Genomic DNA, 14,970 nt, shown 5'->3' on the forward strand with positions numbered 1-14,970 from the left:
AAACTTTGCCTCACTCTATGCACAGAACACTACAACGTAATAACCACACTTTAAAATTTTAAACTATAATGGACTTGCAGGCATGAAATACCCAGCATACCTGATGAGGTGCATATACCCCTCTCTTGCAACTTGCACCTACAAAATAATAAGTTTTAGCACATACTGCCGTTGACATGACCCTCATGCCAAGCTGTAGACAATCCCTTTTCAAATCACCTGCAGTATCCACCCAGTAAACATCCATTTGTCATTGCCCAACTGATCATCTTCCTGGATGCCACAGAGAAGGGCTGTTTCTGCTCCCTGCTAGCTTGGACAAGACATAACCCTCTGATTTACCTATACATAAAACATGAGAAAAGGCTGGAATCAGAACCATAAAACCCCTTTGAATTAGATTAGGACCAGAAATGTATGTAATTTTTTTTTCTTCAAAGTGTTTCAATCCATTAAATACATATAAAAAAGGTAAAAAAATCAAATTCCATGTTACCACTAGGAAATGAATATTCCTTCATGCACACCAGCTGAGACTCAGCACAAGTATTTCACTTAAAAGAATTCCTAAATATGAGGAACTTTTAGCTGTATATGTCAGTGCGTTCCTAAGAGATTTAAGCATATTGTGGTTATCCATTTCCAGCTGCTTCTGTGGAGTCAAACTTTGGTTTTATGTTAACAGATAACATTATTATCACATTTTGTGAAGAATAGTGGCATCAAGCACAGATACATCACTGACTGTGCAGAACGCCATTTGAAAATATGCTTGTTTTTTGAGTCTTTAATAATGGATCAAAAATATAGCCAAATTCGATGCCACTTTGAATGTGTTCAGAATGTGAGTTCACAATGACTGAGTGTACAGCACACAAAGGATCCCTCATAATTTAATTTACTTTAACCTCCCAACCATTTCCAGTTGACAGAAGATACTGTGAATTAATGTTTTTCTAAAATGGTTAAAGCATAAAATCCACAGAGTCCAAAATAGTCACCAGTGGTACCTGACTTCAGCTGGCTGTTTATTAAATTAGTAAAATGACTACTTTCATGGTTCTGTCCACCCGGGCGTCTTGAAAATCTCACTTTGGATTTTACTGCTACACTGATAGTACTAGAAGTCCACAGGAAGTGAGGCTGAGGTTTGACTTCTGAGTAAATATTGGTTTATACTACAAAACACAACTCCATTACCTCAGAGGATCTGTGTAAGTGTAACTGACTGGAACACTGTAAACAATTAGGCTAATGATATACATGAGGGAAGAATTCATACTAGAAGACAAAACAACCAATATTTTCTATTTATTCATCTACAAGTATTTACAGATTAGTACATGGAGATCAACAAGATGCAGCACACTAGAGGAGTACAAAATACCTGATAACAAGCAGAGAAACAAAACTGGACATTCCAATTAACCCCTGTTCAAAACACTGAACAAGGGAAAATTGAACACAACTGCTACACAAAATACTGAACACACAAAATACTAACAAAATACTACAAAATACTTGAACACACAAAATACTAACATACAAGTTAAATATGCAACCTGTGGATCTTCCTGCCAACCTGTGGAGACCACACTGAGACAAACATTTAGCAGGATTCAAAGAAAGAGTTTAGTATTTATTTGAACTAAATACCTGCAGGTGTTGTAACTTAAGTATTTCCTCTTGAAGTCTTAGAAAAAAGTGTTGCTTAAAGGAAATTATATCATGATTGTGCAATGCAGGACTATTGCACTTTCTTCTAAATCTGACCCATGCACAGTTCTCAATTATTTGGCTGAATCCTCAGACCTGGAATGGGAATGTGCAGGTTTCTTGCTGGAACAGAAAGTATCCAGACAGAAAGGAAAGTATGTGCATTACCAAGGTCTACTGTATGACCATAAGGCAGGGGGCAGGACTCAAGCCACATTTTTTTAAAGCATTTTCTTTTGTAGATATTTCCTGTTTGTAACTACAATAGCAAGTGTGTAATGGCAGAAATCGCTATTTTCAGAACAATGCATCTGTTTATGCAATGGAGTTTCTTTTGCTCAGATATGCCTACTCCTAACTGTAAAACAGATTTTTTTTTTTTTTTTTTTTTTTTTAATATAGCAATGCAGACCCACCTGTGAAAAAACTTATTCCCCGAGCTGGAAGCATTGATGAAAGAGTGCTCACTTGGGTGGCTGATACATGCTTAGTACTTTGGGTTGCTCTCCAGTGATTTTCCACACAGGCACGCTAAGGAGTGGGGTTGACCAAGTTCTAAAGAGTCCTTGAAGGACAGTTATGGCAGCAAAGTCCCTAGAAGAAGAAGGTAACCCACAGAAGGAAAGAAAGCACATATGCAACAGTAAGAGAAAGCCCCTGGAACTCGTGGGAGATGGGAGGTTTTCAAAATATTGATGCTGCGGATTTCCACGGTTGTGAGTCCCGAGAAAAATCCATGCCATTATTTATTTTATATCTCTTCCTTCGCCTGTTTCAAATCCTAGCAGTGGACGAGAGCATCAACACATTCACTCAGCTGGTGATCCCCCTGTGGAGGCCCAGGGAAAAGCGAAAGCGCCCCACGCCACAGTGAGAGCAGCAATGTTTCCACCAACTGCCCTTCATGGAGAGAGCACAGCCCTGGGGGGCCTGGCAGCGTGCCAGATCGGAGCAGGGAAGGTATAATTTACACACTGCCATGCAAGCTCCAGTAAATCAGTCTCACGGCCAGAAAAGCACAGCATTTCAGTCTTCACAAACTCCCAGCAGAGTGGCAAATACATACATACTCAACTAAATGCCACAACTATATGGGCTGAACCCGAATACGTTTAGTTCAGTTTAAAAAAATGGGGCGGGGGGAGAATATTAATATTTTCATTGCCTTTTTTTTTCTGTTCACTCACTGTGTGTTTACCATAAATTAGACCTGCTGAGAGTGTGATGCTGAGCAACCCATATGGCAAATACTCAACTGAGAGATGTGAAAGGAAAATCACTTTTTTGTTTCTGAATTATCTCTAGTCCCTTTATTTAGAAAGTCTTGTTTAATAGCAAATGCTGAGAAACAACCCTGCTACTGAGATTTATATAGAGAAGAGATGACAAACTTTTTAGACCAAAACAATACATTTTCAGTAGAATATGATTCAGTACGTGACAGAATCTGACAAAAACCAGCACTTAACTCAGTGCTCAGTTAAGATTTTTTATTTTAAAACACCATTACAGGAGTTCTCGGTTGTACAATTGCCATTTATTCAAACTCATCCCCAAATCCTTCTTCAGCTAAAACAATCTACAGCTAGCGTAAGCCCATGGTGTTCTACCAACTGAAGAGTTGACCTGACAGCTCCCATTTCAGGTACAAAATTAACCTCTTCCAACCTTTTTCCATTCTAGTCTAGTCTAGACAAACACGCAGAGAACAAACCAGCATACACAGATGTCTGGCACCCACGAAACCTAAAAAAATCAAATTCTGGGTGTGGAACCCAGACACAGATTGCTGACTATATCTCTCTGGCAATCTTGCAGTGGGGGAAAAAAAGAAGATTGGACTGCAAGAAGATTCCCTGTGGACTCTATTTACTCTTACCTTTCCGTTTCTGTAAGTCTGCATCTTTTTTTTTTTTCTCACCCCACCCCTCCTCTGCCCACCCCCGGGAGAAAGAGGAGGGAGGGAGAGTCATATTTTATGAAAATTCATTGGAAATGTAATTAAGAAAACGGCAAGAACAACAGCAAGACAGAAATGCTGAAATGCAGGCAGGTTACAGAATATCTAGTAGTGAGATTTGTCCTTCTGTGAAAGAACGAGAACTGTCAATAAATAGATACTAACTAATGGTTTTTGTTGGCAAAGGTAAAGTCCAGGGTAGGAGAGATCTTCTTCAACTGGTTGTGTTGTTCATGCAAAGGAAGAAGAAAAATCATCTGGCAATGAAGACAGAGAATTCTGCCAGGTTCTTTCTTTGATTTTACTACTAACTCTATAGTCCTGTTTGACCTGAGCCAAAGCACCAAGCAATCCGTATGCAGATTCATTATTTCTTTCTTACAGAACTGATGATAACATTCTCCCAAGTGTGAACGGGTTGTATATATGCCTGAATTCCCCATATCTACAATGCAAATACTGTGATTTTTCTTATTTGGGGAAGATAAAATAATCAGCTACCATAGTTTTCATTTGGCATAAACTTAGTGGCCTCAATAAACTTTTTCCTGTTTTATATCAGCATAAGTGCTGTGTTTATCTCGTGTCCAGAAGGAAAGGGGACTGTAAGAATCCTGCAAGACAGCTGTCGGATGCACATAAGAAATTCTGATGCATTGAGAGCTACGTGATCACAGCTGAAGAACATATACTATTCTACCTTTTTTACTTAAACAGTAATGAGAACTGTGTGGCTTTGTATAAAAACACAAGAATTATGCGAGCATGAGAAAGGAAAATCTCTCCATAGCTAAGTTTTCAGTCAAAGCATGATTTTGTTATTAATCACAAATCACAAATATGGAGAAAGTTATGAAACTCAAATGACTGAGATTTATTCTTCAGATAAAGTAATTAAAAAAAAAAGCAGATAGGAAAAAAAGAAATGCTAAAAACCTACCTAAGACCTTGAACACTTCCTACTCTTTTTATCGTAATCAATAAATTAAATCTGTACTTAGCAGCTTTGGTTAAAGATATTGTAATTATTTCAGAAATGGGGCAATTTCAGGACTAAAAATAATGTATTCATACACAGAATTTCTTATGGAGATAAATAATATAAATGTCTATCCCCAAAGCAGTGCAAAATTACCTTGAAGGAATTTTCATTTGATACTTTATTTATTAAGTCCATACAGAAAAGGAAAAAATGGTCAAAAAAGTAAGATGTTGCAATACTTGCAATATACACAGGAGTACTGAATGCTGGGTTTTCTAGGGTCAAAGAGCCTGCAGGTTAGACTTAACCTGTATTCACTTAAATACAAAAAATAAAATTTACACAAGCAACCTAGCTATGGAGTTGCAGAAGAAATTATATTTTTTGGTGAATAACATTCATGCAGCAGCTTTATGATGAAAACTACATTTTGTTAGAGAGGCACAGAAGCTGTGGATAATTCTGAATACATAAGTGGTGATCTTTCTGAGAAAAACTTTTACTTGTCTCCTAGAAAGACAGAATGAAAAATTGCATTCTTGGTAAAATTATAGCTGGTGTTCTTAGCTACTCTGAATGTGAGTACTCAAATAGGGGCCGAAGGGTTTCAAGTTGAATAATTTTGTATTTTTTTGATCCCTGTATTATTAATGAAATATATTAAAATGTATATAAAATTAAATAAACCATGAAGTTTTCAGTCAGACAAAACCTTGACTTCAAGTAAGCCTGATAGTGTACCCAGTTACACAGAGTCAAAAGGAGGATCCCCCTTCCCCAGAGAACATAAATGCTGAAAAATCTTACAGAGCACTTGATCTGACTAATTCAAAATTCCAAAATGTTCCTACATCTTAAAATAACTGATAGCTTCAGGACTAGGCTCCTGATATGTAGCAGAAGTTATAAAATTCAATGGCGTATTCTAAAAACACAGGCTATTGTAATGTTTACAAGTGTCAAGCATTCACTTACATTCCAGTTCAGAAGGTGTTTTAGGCACATGCTTTGCCAAACAGATGGAACAAAGTTAATATTTCAAGACACAGCAGACATATTTTGTTGGTTTTCTGCATCAAAATATCACTATTCTAAATAAATATTGCATGATTTTAAATGTGGGCTTTTTTAAAAATTTCTAAATGAAAAACACCAAAGCAGCCACCAAGACAGACATTTGCTTAGAAATACCCAGTATCTCTCTGTCACTTCCTGTGGACAGAATTGCTGTCTTCTGTCATAATGCAACACTAACACTAGAAAACCCAAAACAAGTCCTTTTACTTATAGCTGGAATTATATTGTAATCTTGGAACAACAGTTTAATATTCTAATTAAGTTGTTTCCCACAAAATAGCAAAGAAAAAACATAAACTAAATAGCAGAAAATAAAATTTAACTTTTCTGTAATATTCATATTGTTGTTATCCCTAACTACTATCAGTTCCTATATTCTCAAGCATTATGGCCAGATCTTAAAATATTAAATGTCCAAGCTAAGTTTTACATTGAAATTTTTAAAAAGCATATTGTATTTCACAGAAACAACTCCTTTTATGCTGAACATTTCTCAGAACAGCACCTCCCGCTGTCAATGTCTATGCCCCATGAGCAGCTGAGCCGAGATGCTACTGACAAGAACTAGAAGAGTACACAAATGATAAATTAGTCAGCTTTGTAGAAGTCAGGAATGCAGTCCAATAATGATACTGTAGATGATAGCATTTTATTTAGCTGAGAGATAGTGCATATTATACAGCTGTATTTCATAAAGAAACTATCTTATTTAAACACATTTCATAAATGATACAAAAGAAAATACAGTTTATCTTCTTGAACAATGTACTTGTAAACACAAGCACATTTTTACTGTAGTGTTAGTAGATTAACTTAATGTCTATGCTTATTCCTTTAATAATTCTCATAGTTGTTATTTTACTTCGTTCATTAACTTTTGAACCAAGATTGAACAAAACCAGTAAAGGAAAATCATACACAATAGCATGGGCCAAATTTAGACCAGATGTCACACAAATTATAACACACAAAGTCTATCAAATTTCTTTAGACACTGAACTAAACTGAAATCCTACATTTATACCATTGCAGACCTAATAACACTGTACACCTTGTGCATTCTTAAAGAGATACTGCAAGTACAAAATCTCTGATGCTTCTGGTTTACTACGAGTTATGAAGCAGTATAGAATAAAATAATCAAATACACCTTGCAAAAATGACAGTTGAATAAATCATTATTTAATGTTTTAAGCACAGGCTGAATTGGACTGATTGATAAATATAATGGTCTTGGCTAGTTTTACAGGTTTACATTTTTCTCACATCACAAGGGACCATAATGAACACCTTGCCTGACATCCTACATGACTTCATGCAGAAACATCTCACTCAGTAGGGGAACTTTAGCTCATATCACCCTCGTATCATCTCCTGGAAGGGATCTGGTCTTGATTTTAAAACTATAAGCAATCCTGATAATCATGGTAATCAATGTCGGTTTTGCTGCCATTTGATTTCACATAGTTAATTAGGAAGCACTTAAAACGGTCTAAGGTTCTCCCCACCAGTTTCCATTCACACCTTTAGAGACGAGTAACTAACTACAACAGGGAATTCATTCAGCAGGTCTGCCTCAGCTCTCCACACCTCGGATTGTACTCATTACAACTGGGGTACTTCGGCTGACCTGAGGCATCAACAGAACAGCTACCGTCCTCCAGAACACGGCAGTCTGACGTTTAAACATGCGTACGGTATTTACATTAATGCATGTTTGGCTGCATTACTCAGTCCTATAAGGTGATGACTTAACCCTGCTAATACTTCTAAAAAAGCAAATGAAAGTATGTTCAAGCTTTGTGTACTATGTATGTTATACATTTTCCTACAGGCAGATCTCACACATTGACATTTTAAGACCTTAATTAAGGTTGATTTATTTACAAATGGTATGTTTTCAGCTCTTGGAAATGATGTATTTAATGTTTTATTTTTAAACACAATTAAAAAATAATATATAAATATATACATACTGCAAATGCAATACAGATAACAAATTCATTTAAGCCCATTTATGCACATTAGTGACACACCATGTGGCAGAAAGACTAGGACTACAAGAAGACCCCTTGGCGATTTATTTTATATTAAATCCCTAATGGCCTCTTCTCATCTTTGCAAAAATATGCACAAAAGTCCAGACTATGCAGCCATTGAAATGAATGGTTATTTATTTGCTAAACGAGAACCCTATGTTTAATGTTCCTTAGACATAAGGTAGTCTGCAAAAGTCGCATTCCTACAGCTCCATACATCATTTATTTTACATACCCTAACTTCTCACAACAGGCATCAGAAAAATATCTCTGAACAGCGTTGCTATTGTAAGTTGCTGAGAATTTTGTTTCCAATTCCATTACTGGAAGATTAAATGTTAACATGTTTACTTGGGGTTTTCTTTTTGTTTTGTTTTTAGCATTAAAAACAAATTCATGGACCAATCTGGTGCCATTTAAAATATGTTTATATTTATACTGCCAGAAAAAAGTTCCCAAATACATAACTATGGTCCAATCATTACAGACAGACAACAAAAGTTCAAACCTTCAAGCAAACATGTTGTAATCTCACTTAACTGCGTGCAATAGTCTACCTAGCACTTGTTTGACACGCTCCAGCTGAGACAGATTCTTGATTTGCTTTACGGAAGTATTAAAAGCATCACTTCATAACACAAAAATAAAATTGTCCAAATTAGTAACATAGTTGCATGCCATACTACTAGTACAAAACAGCCTGAAAAATTAAACCGTCTCTCTGAGATTAGACTATTTATTCATTAGGAAGCAGATCCACTGTGTGCCCAAACATTTCTAAATTTCCTAAGTTACTGTCACTGGAACAGCCACTGTGAGTTTCTCTGAGACACAGAGCCACAAAGAGGAAAGTTGTTGCAAGAGCCAGAACTTCCCCTCATCGGGCAAGAGCCAGAACTCAACTTGTTTGGACTACTAGATGCTGCCTAGGGACAGTCAAGCTCACTGTGCCAGCATGAACCTGCAGGTCACTTTCTTCGGGCAACAGCACTGGTGACTGCAGCCTCCATCGAGGCTCTGACAGTTTCTCTAAACCTCGTTTGGCACCCCCATAGAGGTGGCTCCAACCTTACAATACTAAAAGATTACACAACCCCTACAACCTGGAAACTGTCTTTATGAAGTATTCAGATACCATGGCCAGAAACATGACCAAGAACCTCAACAGATCATTCAGCCTTCAGAACGCACGTATTCCCTTGTCTGTAATGGTCAATAGCAGACAATCACAGACTATTATTTGCCTTGTTTTCAACTGGCTGCCCTGCTTCTCCCTGGAGAAATTTGATTTTCTAAGTTCCTGCAAGTTCTGTGAGCAGTTAGAATAAATTTTCTTGAATCAAAAGATTAAGGACTTAGTCCAACAAACCTGTTATTAAGCTACAATATCATGAGCCATTTCAACTAAACTGAACACTCATGAAACCTGGATTGTTCTTCTGGTGCACTAGACTTAAAGCAGAGAATAGAGTTCAGTTTACAAAGGAAGCATTCCTTTCTCAGGAAAAAATGACTTTCACAAAAAGTCACATTGAGAAGATATTTCTCATTTCCAAGAGAATTCCAGCAGAGAACAAGCAAAATATACTCTCAGGGTATAACATAATGTAACAGAAATTAACTGTAACGCACTGAATTTTGCTACAATATCCTATGAGTAATCATTATTATGACTTGGGGAAACTTTCCAGCAAAGGCAACAAAAATAACTGTGATCTGGGCACTGTCACTTTTCTTCTGTCACTCTCCTGAAAAAATGCTGCTATGCATGTGAAATCCAATTAGCATACACTCTGGCTGTCAATCACTGGAGACATAGGTCTGATTTCAACTTACAGCTTTAATGCCACCTAAATCCAGGAAGCTCAGATCCAAAGGTAGTTGTCTCAAGAAACGCAAAGCTGCATATAGACTCTTACAGAAACCTAAACATATCCACATGAAATGCCTTCCCTGCCTTTATCACTAATGACAACACTGTCACAACCTTTAATATCTGAAAGATTTGCTTTTATCAAGACACTTAAAAATCAGTCAGTTGACAACTAGTAAGCCAACACACAATGGGTGTGAATCACACGCTGGTGATTGATACCAGTATGTACATACAAATAAAGCACTGAGATCTATTTTTGCATTCATGCCTTTCTTCATGAGAAACTGGAGAGCAGGAGTGTACCTACATGTCTGAGTACTGCTATACAATAGTACTAGAAATAATTAGGTGTATTAACTTACAACTGATGACTTATTAGTTACCATCATTTCCTTCCTTATAAAGTACAAAACTTAGAAAACATTCCCATAGATACTAGGAAATCCTTATCAATACTAATAAAAATAGGGTTTACAGCAACATATATAACACAAGCTTCAATTAATTTAAATTCACAGTACATTTATGAAATAAAATATTAATATCCTCATTTAAAGAGGGGAAACTGAGGAAACAATTTATTTATTTAACACAGGAAGCAATAGAGAAGGGAAAGGAACTTAGCTCTAGGCCAAGACTTTGCTAAAAAGAGCATCCACCCTGTCAAGAACAGAGTATTTTTTCAGAATCTACTTTCAATAAAGATCTGTAAAACTTGCCACAAAACCGGAAATAAGGAAAGCTTAAAATCATCTGAGTATGTGCTACTGAAGTGTGACATTTGTTAGAATATCAGACTCACTGATCTCTGTCTTTACTATTGTGAAACTCTGACTGAAATGAGAGCTTGAGTGTTAAGCTGCAACACTTTCACTCTTCATGATACACATCCAATGCAGCAGGGGCTGCATGCTTGTGAACAGCTTACTCTACCCAACTATAATCATACAATCATCATCTTCGTTCTTAGTGGTGTCACCTACATGGTAGACCATTGAACCAAAGCAAATAATCAAGCCTACAGAAAGCACTTTAATGAAAGATACTTTTGCATACCTCTTGATTTAAAAAAAAACCCAAAACCAAAACATTGACCTTGTGAGATTTCTGAAGAAGCAAACACATTGGAGATTTAACACCTGCAGCAAAGCCAAGCCTGTTCTTCATGTTCCTTTAACATTTAATCAGGTAATGTCTGTAGAACACTTTGAGGATGAATAACAAATTACCATTATTATTGCTGAGAAAATCCTGAAGTCATTAAAGTTTCTGTATTCTGAGTTCATAACAGAATTCTAAACTGAACAGACAGACAGGTCTGGACAGTTTTGTCTATAATTCCCTTATATGTATTACGTTTCTGATACTGGGTGAAGTAACTAGCACAGAACATTTTTATAAGCCATCTCCTTTACCATCGTGCAGACCATATTATCCCTGGCTCTAATAAGAGCAAGTAAAAAAGGTCTTGTGCTGGTCAAGCACTGTAAATCAGGGAGTTCAGAAAATGTTTGAACAAAGAGCAGTAATGCAGCAAACGCAAAACTGATCTCCATCCCAACTGTGAAATTAAGAGTCCTTTTAGTACAAAGTGTGACTTTGTAAATTTATAACTAGAAAAAAAGCAGTTACACCCCTGAAAAATTAGCACTTTCTGAAACAAACTATTCACAGCAGAACAACAGAGAGCAAAAAGTAAGAGAGATACCTGTAACTTCCAGAAAAATACCATCAAAAATGCTAGTAATAAAATTACGTAACAGATTGGGATTAAAAACCATCTAACATCAGTAAAACACTGATCAGTTTGTTCTTTTTACATGCAACTGAATCTCCTTTTTCCTCCATGATGGCCACTAGATATGTCCTAAGAAAAACAATTATGAAACAGACATTGCTTGACCACCAGATCTGGACACTCCTTGAACAAAGTATGTCAGCATCAAATGTTACACAATCACTGAACAAAGTTTGAAAATTTGCCTGCTTTTAGGACTATGAAAACCTACTGTTGCCAAATTCTATTTGTGAGTTGCGGCCAAAAGGAAGACACATTTTAGGTTATGATTCATTTGAGTATGTAGAGTAGTAAAGATGAGTTCAGCCACATTTAGCTGGAGCTTAGGTCTGTGGAGTGCAAGGCCTGCATTCTACATAATCTATTAAACAAGATTAAAAGGAAAATAAATAAAAAGAAAAGGTAATGCTAAAGCTAGTTCCTAATTACTAGCCCTATGTGTCCACCATTCACTCAAACTGACAGAGTAAAAGACAAAGATTTAAAACAAAAGAAGAGGAAGATTTTATAAAGAATTTTTTAAAATCCCATTTCCTCCTTTGGGGATTTATCTTACAATACTCTTTCCCCATCCCCTTTCCTCCCAACCTTGGCATAATTTTCAAAGCAAAATTATGGTTCATAAAGCAGTGCAGGTTTGGTGGCTGGTAAAAATTGCTTGACATTGAGAAACTAACCAAGAAACTAACAGATTCTGCTACATTTCTTGAAGCTTTGCTACACAATTTGCTTTGTATATTTTAGTATTCAAGCAGAAATCTATACAAAATTATTAGCTGGACTGCACCACAAACTTCTTCAACCACAGAAGCACTTTATTTTTTGTAAAATGCATAACAAAAGACATGTTGCAAGAAATCTCATAGGATATACACAGGGAAGAACTATTCCAGTGTTTGTTTTTTTTTTTAGTACCATTTGAGGTAAAATAAAGTTTTGATTAAAGTAAAATGCAAAAGTAGAAGATGAGAACTTCTTTTGCATGTGTCCTGGTTTCGGCTGGGATAGAGGTAATTTTCTTTCTAGTAGCTGGGATAGTGCTGTGTTTTGGATTTAGTATGAGAATAATATTGGTAACACACTGATGCTTTAGTTGCTGCTGAGCAGTGCTTACACAGCGTCAAGGCCTTTTCTGCTTCTCGCACTGCCCTGCCAGCGAGTGGGCTGGGGGTGCACAAGAAGTTGGGAGGGGACACGGCTGGGACAGCTGACCCCAACTGACCAAAGGGATATCCCATACCATACAGCGTCATGCTCAGTATATAAAGCTGAGGGAAAACCTGGCCGGGGGTCCGCTGCTTGGGAACTGGCTGGGCATCGGTCAGCAGGTGGTGAGCAATTGCATCGTGCATCACTTGTTTTGAATATTCTTTTATCATTATTATTATTATTTTCCCTTCCTTTTCTGTCCTATTAAATTGTCTTTATCTCAACCCATGAGTTTTACCTTTTTTTTTCTGATTCTCTCCCCCATCCCACTGCAGGGGGGAGTGAGCGAATGGCTGTGTGGTGTTTAGCTGCCTGCCGGGTTAAACCACAACAGCATGTCAAATACTTTTGTATGGGGTGACCTTCAGGCAAATGGTGAGATTGTAAATTGCAAATATATACTATGTAAAAGTGTCTCTTTGTTGTTGAGATTTTCTTCAATCTAGTTAGTTTTATTATTAATCAGCATATCAGTATGCAAACTTCCATCAGAAGTAATACTTCCATGTCATACTTGTTCAGTGATCTAAACATTAATATTTTTTAATTAATATTTTTACATAATAGCCACTAAGATTTATATCTACTTCAGGTCAAGGTAAATAGCTACTGCCATCCATAACACAAATCATCTTGAAATAATGATACAAAACATTCTACACAAGAGTTTTCCCTAAGGAATTACAAAATGTTTGGGACTAGTCAAGAAATAAATTGTATGGGGTTCAACAAGGCCAAGTGCCAGGTCCTGCACTTGGGCCACAGCAACCCCATGCAACGCTACAGGCTTGGGAAAGAGTGGCTGGAAAGCTGCCTGGCAGAGAAGGACCTGGGAGTGTTGGTTGACAGACAGCTGAACATGAGCCAGCAGTGTGCCCAGGTGGCCAAGAAGGCCAATGGCATCCTGGCTTGTATCAGAAATAGCGTGGCCAGCAGGACTAGGGAAGTGATCGTGCCCCTGTACTTGGCACTGGTGAGGCCGCACCTCAAATAAAACTGTGTTCAGTTTTGGGCCCCTCACTACAAGAGAGACATTGAGGTGCTGGAGCGTGTCCAGAGAAGGGCAACGAAGCTGGTGAAGAGTCTGGAGCACAAGTCCTATGAGGAGCGGCTGAGGGAACTGGGGTTGTTTAGCCTGGAGAAAAGGAGGCTGAGGGGAGACCTTATCGCTCTCTACAACTACCTGGAAAGGAGGTTGTAGAGAGGTGGGGGTTGGTCTCTTCTCCCTGGTAACAAGTGGCAGGACGAGAGGCAATGGCCTCAAGTTGCACCAGGGGAGGTTTAGACTGGATATTAGGAAATTTTACTTCACTGAAAGGGTTATCAAGCATTGGAACAGGCTGCCCAGGGAAGTGATGGAGTCACCATCCCTGGAAGTATTTAAAAGACGTTTGGATGAGGTGCTCATGGGCATGGTGTAGTGGTGTTCCTGGTAGTGTTAGGTTTACAGTTGGACTCGATGATCTTAAAGGTCTTTTCCAACCTATATGATTCTGTGATTCAGTGAAAATCCAAGCAGCCACTTGTCTCAGGGATACTCATAAAGACAAATCTATAATTTTGATCCAAAAGATCAAAATTTTAGGAACTTTTGCCCCATTGAGGTCCTTTTTTTTCTACCAACATTTTCATTTAGGCAATGTGGCAATTGACACACTTCACTACACAGTTTCAAGATAGGTTTATAGAAAGCATAAAAGAATATCTTCTCCTCCCAAAAAGCTGAGAGAGTGTTAGAGTGGCCATACTCTAACTGAAAGGTAGGACAAAATCCTAGTTAGTAACTACCTACTGAAGTATGACAGTACTTCTCACCTTCGATTCATGCAAAGGCTGCAATTTGCTGATGCCATTGTTTTAACACACCATGGTACAGACTAACAGGAAGGAAAAATCAGATGCATAATAATGTAAGTAAATCAGACTACAAACAGCTACTGCTTCTCTCAAAGTTAATTAAATCACTGAAAATTCTGCTCATATATAATCTTGAGAAAATAACTAGCTCAAAAACTTTGTTAAAGAACCGTTTCCATACGCAGTAAGGCTGTTTACCAACTACGTTGTTTAGGTTTCCTCTTACCTCCAGTGTCATGTACACAGTGCTAATTGCTACTTTGATTTCTCCATCTGAAATCTCCTTGAGATCCTTCAGCATAACCTCCTCAATACTTACGCCTGTTTGAGAACAGAAAGGAATTTCAATACATACAAGTATGTACAGCTGACCAGATGCAGTAACCTAAATTAAAAACACAGCTTAGACCTTAATGTTGAGCCTTCTGTATTTTAGGACACCCTATGAAAAAATTA

General features: G+C 37.4%; 1 protein-coding gene across 1 annotated transcript in view; it reads right to left on the bottom strand.

The window, feature by feature from the left end:
* The window catches only part of PRUNE2 (prune homolog 2 with BCH domain), a 144,247-nt gene that overhangs the window by 84,135 nt on the left and 45,142 nt on the right, over window positions 1-14,970 (bottom strand). Inside the window, exon 6 of the mRNA XM_075527458.1 lies at window positions 14,741-14,835. Within this exon, the coding sequence (XP_075383573.1) occupies window positions 14,741-14,835 (95 nt within the window). The remainder of the gene's footprint in view (window positions 1-14,740; window positions 14,836-14,970) is intronic.

The sequence above is a fragment of the Mycteria americana genome, chromosome Z, assembly GCF_035582795.1.
Source record: "Mycteria americana isolate JAX WOST 10 ecotype Jacksonville Zoo and Gardens chromosome Z, USCA_MyAme_1.0, whole genome shotgun sequence".
In the NCBI taxonomy this organism is placed as follows: domain Eukaryota; kingdom Metazoa; phylum Chordata; class Aves; order Ciconiiformes; family Ciconiidae; genus Mycteria; species Mycteria americana.